This window comes from Alosa pseudoharengus, unplaced genomic scaffold (assembly GCF_046254945.1).
Source record: "Alosa pseudoharengus isolate Yale_2024_CS ecotype anadromous, Long Island Sound unplaced genomic scaffold, YU_APseudo_1.1 YU_APseudo_1.1_scf_23, whole genome shotgun sequence".
Taxonomy (NCBI): domain Eukaryota; kingdom Metazoa; phylum Chordata; class Actinopteri; order Clupeiformes; family Clupeidae; genus Alosa; species Alosa pseudoharengus.
Window position 1 is genome coordinate 15,714,133 of NW_027468685.1, and position 7,500 is coordinate 15,721,632.

The 7,500-nt window shown below is 44.4% G+C and overlaps 1 protein-coding gene across 1 annotated transcript in view; it reads left to right on the forward strand.

Annotated features, from left to right (window-relative positions):
• The first annotated feature begins 5,562 nt into the window (after window positions 1-5,562).
• gabbr2 (gamma-aminobutyric acid (GABA) B receptor, 2) overlaps window positions 5,563-7,500 on the forward strand; it is a 218,028-nt gene continuing 216,090 nt past the window's right edge. The window contains exon 1 of the mRNA XM_076301769.1: window positions 5,563-6,564. Coding sequence (XP_076157884.1) covers window positions 6,250-6,564 — 315 coding nt within the window. The 5' untranslated portion in view covers window positions 5,563-6,249. The remainder of the gene's footprint in view (window positions 6,565-7,500) is intronic.

A 7,500-nucleotide genomic window follows, 5' to 3' on the forward strand; every position in this document is an offset into this window, starting at 1 on the left:
AGGGGAATCCGCATCTGGTTTCACATGACACTGCTCCCAAGGTTGTGGAGCTGGGAGGCAACAAGGCCGTCTCATTATTAGACCCTGTATACAGCAGAAGGATAGAGAGAAAAAAAAATCACTTCTCTCTACTGGTGGAAGTGTTCAAGAAGGGGTAAAATTGTATTCACTCAAATGACTGGGCAGTCATGTGTAGGTAGGTAGGCTGAATCAGCTTCCTCTGCTGGGGACCTATAAATAAAACTGTGGAAGACTGCAATCTGCTCTGAATCTAGGCTACCTGTTCTATGGATGCATATGCTGCTTACCTCAGACACCAGCTCTTAGATGCACATTGCTGGCATAACTACTGACGGACTGTTATCTTCTGTCCCTCACAATGTTACAAAGTAAAAGTAAAACTAGGCTCCAGAATTTATATTACCCATTTTCAGTACTCGGTACTCTCCATACATGGCACATTTACACTAATTATTCTTGGATTAATGCATCTTTTCTGATAATAGATTCTCTTTCTCAATTCTCAATCACAGTAGAGTTAAGCACTGATGGAGAACTACAAGACACATTAAGGTTGGGGACGTGGCCAATTTAGACCTTCTGGGCCACCATCCTAATGTGACATAATCCTCCATATGCAATGGAACCTCAGCATGAAGTTCTACATTACTGCTTCTCTGATGTGCCTTCATTATGTGGGGCTTATTGAAGTAAAGGACATGACCCTAATCACACGTTATGATGGCAAGGGTGGAGCACAGAATGGATTCTAAGTCGATAATACCCGAAGCTGCGGCAAGACGGTAGGCGTGATATCTGTTGCCAGACTGATGTGCTTACCGTAATTGATTGTATTTAACCATCTTTCATTACTCAATCTAATTCATTCAGCTTCTCTACAAAGAGAAATTGCAGTGGCCCTTAGCAAACTACATAAATTAGTATCTAAATTGTGAGCAAGAGAATTGGATCTCTTCTTCTACCTGACTGAGCAAGTGTTTTCCAAATCAATTGAACAGGCCGGGTAGCCTAGAAATCTAGACTCACCCTAGCGGCAGCAAATGTAATTTGCAGCCAGGGTCGTCAAGCAACTCCCCGTTGGTTTGTGAGCTGGAAAAACCAAACTCTGGTCAGGCCAATCACATCGTGTATAGAGTTGGTGGGCAGGCTTAACATAATGACTACAGTGTTGCAACAGTTCCGCGTGAATTCCATGCTACTTAAAAACAAAGAAGATGGCTGCTGCTGCTGGCAAACAGCGGTCTTTCCAATTGGCTTTGGCCGCGACTCTTAAAGACTTAAAGCTTTTCTTTGAGTAAAGAGCAAAGAACGGCATTGAAGTCATAGCTGTAGCACTATCCTATTGCGTGCAGGGAATTAGAAAGACAACCGTTTCTCCCGCCCCTCGGATTGAGCCCTGCCAATGGTGTGTTCCCAGACCCAACATCCTGATGTGGGTCTGGCTTGCCAGGCTATATAGGCAGGGACACATTATAAAGCAACTATCGCACAGTCAATGTGTCCAATGTCATTCTGGTGTAAATAAATTTGGTTCACATTCATATTTTATCCTCACTGCCACAGATCATTGGAACTGGACTAAATGATGTCAATCTAGAGCCGGTATACATTATGGAAAACACACACACACACACAACACCTTAACACAACAGCGTCAAAGTAATTTTGATGGTAAACTAACTTACTAACTTGTAATTGGAAGAGTAATGTGCCTTCGCTGTCATACCTTACTCGTGTACTGAGAAGTCAGTCCATGCATGGCTCTTTGGAGATTATCTTTGCCAGTTCCTGTCCCTCGGTTTGTAAACATATCCACATTTACATGGTCCAGGGCGAAAGGCGCAAGCGGTGGGTTGTATTTGCAACATTGGGCAAAATACAAATAGTCCTAGACTGTAGGGGAGCACAGATGCCTTTAACGACATCATCCTTTGCCTCAGTTGATGCACTTATGTCAAATTATTTACTGTACATTAAATAGTGCACCTTTAGTGGTAGAGTATTACATTGGATACTTTTTAACAAGCTAACAGAGATCTAATAATGATTCATGTCCTTTCTGATGTAATCAAGAATTTCAAAGTTCAGCATGCATCCAATAGGGAATCACCAAAGCATCAGGAACAAATGTCCTCAGGCGGGTCCATTGATCTTGATTAAATAGAGACATGTCAACCACATGTGTGTGTGTGTGTGTGTGTGTGTGAGAGAGAGAGAGAGAGAGAGAGAGAGAGAGAGAGAGAGAGAGAGAGAGAGAGAGAGTTAGCCCAGTCCTCTCCACACTGCACTGATTTAAACTCCTCTATCTGACTTTGTCTATTGAGCTGAAGCTTATTTCTGGGGGAAACAGTTTTAAGCTAGCCTTATCTATGTCCATCTTGAGACACATTATGTGCAAGACAAACTGGAATCCAACCAAGGCTGAATGCTTGACCCTCAGCAAATATAGTGATTTAAAGAGCTGAACAATACCCATTCTCCAAATGACCACAAGACGTCCCCCATCAAGCCTTCATAATCAACCTATTATCCCGTAGCACCAGTCAACTGTAGCCGTGAGCTGTTACAGAGTTATAACTGATATTATAGACAGATTGCCTTGCTAGAATGATTGAAACTATGATAAATTAGACTTAAATAATTAATCAGGTCAGGCTGTATAATATTACTGCACTAAACCTTTTACTCAAGGAGACAGTATGAAGCCAGAAACTCAATCTGCTGTATGTTCCATTCCTGTGCCAGGAAGTATAATTTGGCATTGGAACAGAAAGGGCATTTGTCCTGATTTGAATACCTATTTGTGATCAGCACACATGATAGGTAGGGTCAACAGTGTCTCAACTAAGAGTCTGATCATCATAATTTAGTCATGGCAAGTTTCATACATCATTTGCATTAAAGGTTATGTTATTCCCTTTAACAGAGAGGGGGGGTGAAGCTCAACACAAACAGATGGAACGAGATCTTGACCTATTTCTTCATCTGGATCTCCCGCCATGAGAAACCAAAGCATCAGATGTCAGCAGCGGCCGATCCAACACACACACACACACACACACACACACACACTCTCTCTCTCTCTGTCTGTGTGTCTGTGACACAAGTTGAAGTCTGCAGAAACTGATATATGATGTTTGCCGTTGCTGGAAATTGCACAACTGTGTCTCCTGCAGCCCTTGCTGTGTATTTGCTGGAGATCCGGATGGCAACCCGAGACTGCGTGAGCAGAGATATTACCGCTGGGATGACACCAGACCACCTGCATGCCTCGCCTCAGCAGCAGCATTCATGTTTTTCTCTCCAGACACGACAGAGACATTTAAAAAGATGAGGTGGGGTGACAGAGGCTTCCCTAAGTAACACTAATAAGGTGTAGTCCGACAGTGGAGCACATACCAATGTCACATTGTCAACATCACTCAGAGCACTGGCACAATAATAAATTGCATTGTAAAAACATTCGCACTCATAGCATTGGCTGAGTCAAAGTCCTTTCTCTGGAGCAGTGCTAGTAATCCTTGGCACACTCTGTGTTTTAAGAATGGATGGTGTATACCCTGCACATACCAGACCCCCCATACACACACACCATTTCTTCACCCCCCCCCCCACCCAGACACACAACATACCCCCTCTCCACACACACACAGGTACACCCCTCTCCCCCACACACCCCATTAACCCCCCCCCACACACACACATACACATGCACCAACCCCCCCCCCCCCCCCAAACACACCATTTCATCATCCTCCTCCCACACACCCCATTACCCCCCATACACACACAATATACCTTTTTAATTACTACTTTAGTTTTAATGTATTCTTTAAAGTTGAGCTGGCTCTTGAGTACAATCATTTCACTACTTATAATTCCTTTAATGAGTAAATGACCATAAACTACTTAAACTTGAACTTGTAGTGTAGATAAAACAAAGTGGACTATCACTAGTAACAGAAACAGAACACACTGGACTCAGTGGAAATCGTCAGCATGTGAAACAGATGGATGTGATGTTATGTTATGCTTACAGCGCTGAGAAAAAGTCATCTTCAAGAGAAAATGAGATGGCAGGGCATGAACACACCTTTACATTTAAAGCAACTTTTAAAAGGTTGCCAGTGGCCCTTTCTTTCACAATTCTAAAGTTGTTTAATCATTTCTTTTTTAACTTTAGGTTTCGGGTAAACACTGTGAATACAGTTCTAGACAACTGGATAAAAGCAACAGACAGTGCTTTGAATGTCTAGGGTTCTGCAATCATTATAAAATAATCCACATTATATGTAAACAATATTTTAATATGCCTAAATATATCGTATAATTTGGATTTGATATTAAGTTGCTTTGGTCAAACATGGAATAAAACATATTTCTATCTACCTTTGCATTGCATCATCATTACATAATTTATGAGAATGAAAACGACGTTGTCCATTGGCTGATATGTGTTGATAACACCAATATCATTTACTGACCCTTTTACCCCAAACCGAAGTAATTAAAACCCCGAAGTGCCATAAAGCCTCCTTCCTGCTTGACTGGCTGAGGCTCAGGCTGAGTCAGAGAGTGACGGACTCGGGGGAGTTCAAATGCACTTGGCGTCTGTCTCTGCGTTCCTGATACCGCCACTCAGTCCTTCAGCACCACGGACAGAGACACATCCATTCATAGTCCCCGCTGGAGGCTATAACGCAGCGGAATCCACCCATGTAACAGCGTTGCCTTGACTCGCATTAGTATACCACCACCGAGGGTGTTTTAGATGCATCATGCACGGGATAGCCTGCTAGTACTTTGACCGTATCGACAAATTTGTGGAGGCAGGGGGTGTATAAGGCATTGAGGTTGCTGAGGACACTCGTTGCCTTGAAGAGGTGGAAAAGGCTAGATTGCACTGCTTATTTGTTGCGGATTGTGTAAGCACCAGCACATCGTTGTTCCTGACATAAATATAATTTTATGTACATCTCGCCTCGTTCCCGCTCAGTAAAATTACCAACTGTAATGTAGGCTGATGTCTCAATCGCTCTACATATCTCATGCAGTGATTTGCACAGGCTTATCAGCGTTAAAAACGTTTTATTCGGAGCACACATGTCGAGTTCGCGTTGTATCTGGAGTGGCTTGTACCACTACGAAAAATATATCACTCCGTTATGATATAACGTGATATGGAGTCTGTTGCCCTCTGATGCTACCTTAATTTGCAAAGAAATTACTGAAGGAAATTAATTTCATTGTTCACCAAACAAGAAAAAGTAGCCAGCTACATATTCACTTCTTATGCAGCTTCTCATGCAAGCTCCTTCCTCTGACAATGTTTTTTTCTCTCTCCATCCTTCACTCCACTCCCCCCTCCCCGACCTCTTCCTCCTCCGTGCTGCCTCCCGTTCCCTCTCTCCGGTGCGCGCGCTCTCACTCTGAGCTGAGCGGCTACAGCACTAAATAAGTGAGAAGCTTCTCACAGCCACTTAAGCATCCGCCGCAACAGCAGCACCAGAAAGCACAGTCGCCCTGGCAATCAAGGAACCGGTGATCTGATCTCTTCAGCTTCTAGGACTGCTCTTCTCGAAGTCGCCTTTCAGCTCCCCTTCACGGACACCCCTCCTATCCCCTCCCTCTCCAAATACGTAGAGCACCGGCAGGGATGCCACATTTCTCCTGCGTAATCTGCCTTGGAATATATACGGGATGATGATTCGGTATCCATAGCCACGGTTTAACGCTGGCTGACTTTAACGATCTCTCTGAACGTTGTCTTGGCGTACTGCTAATGCTGTTGTTTTTTGACTTTTTCATTTGGACTGACAGTGGATTGTAATGTATTCGCGAAGCTAATGAGGTAATTAAGGCATTGAGTTGGACAGAAATTAACAACGAGAGCCGTGGATAACGGAGTTTGATCGCGTTCTCAGGCGAGCATCTTTCGCTAGTCCATATTTTACGCATCCGAGAACTCCATCCTCCTGATTCCGCGGGAATTACGGCGTGGCAGGACCGGTCACGGGGGGATATTTACTTTCAATACAGTCAAGAAGAGGAGTCACTCTGACCTCTTTCCAGCTACCCCTACTGTGTTGTTTTTTTTTTCTATCGCCCAACCGTGTTTGATGTATGTTTACCTGTGTGCGGGTGAGCTGACCGCCTCTGCCAGCCCAGATTTTTGCAATGCCAGGGCAGTGAGGAGGTGGATTTAATTTCGTCGTCTTGCACGGTAGCATGGCTCCGGTCCGGAGGGAAGGCAGATGGGAGATGATCTTTCTGTCGGGATGTGTACTTCTGTCCGTTTGGGGATTGCAACCGGCGCTGTCGAAAGTCTGCAACGACTACACGAGGCACGGACAGGACAACTCTTGGTACATGGTGGGCAAAGACAAGAAACTGCCTATCATGGTGCTGATGCCGATGAACGAGTCTGCGCTGATGAGCGGCATCAGTCAGGGCATCGAGCCCGCAGTCGAGCTGGCCATCAGGCACATACGCGAGTCCCGGCAGTACTCCTTCTCACTTGTCACCAAAATCTACGACACTGAGGTAAACTGGCTTTGCTCTGTCGCCAAGTGCAATGCGTCCTCACCACCCACCCAATTCCCTTACATACTTCCTTACCCCAGGTTACTATGTACTACTTTGAGTGTTGCTATTCCATGGCTGAATCTGTTCAATGATTAGTGTTAGTAGTCGTGTAAAACTGGGCATCTCGTGAAGTAGCCTACGCGCTTGCAGCAGCCTCTGTTATGGGAAACGGGCTTCTGTCATGGTTGGTACAGTACATCTGCGCAGAGACACAGTGTGGTACAACTTGTTTTCTTCTTCTCTACGCATCCCTCTCTCTCTTTTCTAGCACTGGCTTTCTGTAAAATAGGGTGCACTTCCTTAATGGGTTCCCTGTGCTGTAGTCTGCAAACTGCAGGGAGAGGGCTTATGCACGTGCAACAAGCTCGTGACATAATCGAACCTATAGCATATCTACACTGCGTCTTGCATTTGAAGTCTTCGGTATCATGCGCTGTCAAGACAGCGTCTCGCTCAAATGTCCTCAGAAATAACAGCGTGTGAAAATGCATCTACGTCACTATAGCATGTCATTACAAATTATAATGCGTGCCTATTCTCCCCACAGAATAAATCTGTTTTGCAAAAAAAAGTATGACTTGAGCATTAGTGTTTGATACCAGCAAACAAAAATGCCCTCCCAGAATGTGAGGGTAATGACATTACACATTATCAGCGAGGCACTAGACGACATTCACCTCTCAGCCTTACCTTAAAAAAGGCTATCAGATGGAGGTCAAAGAGATTGACTCCCTTGGCCCTCATTAAAAGATAAGTTATTTCAGTCACGATTCTCGTTGCATTTCATTCCAGAGTCGAGGCTTGTTTCCAATACACCTGAAGATGGCAGTCATTTGTTGTGCATTCGGTCTCGCCCGACCTCCACACTTTCAAGGATATTAGAATGAGAGTATG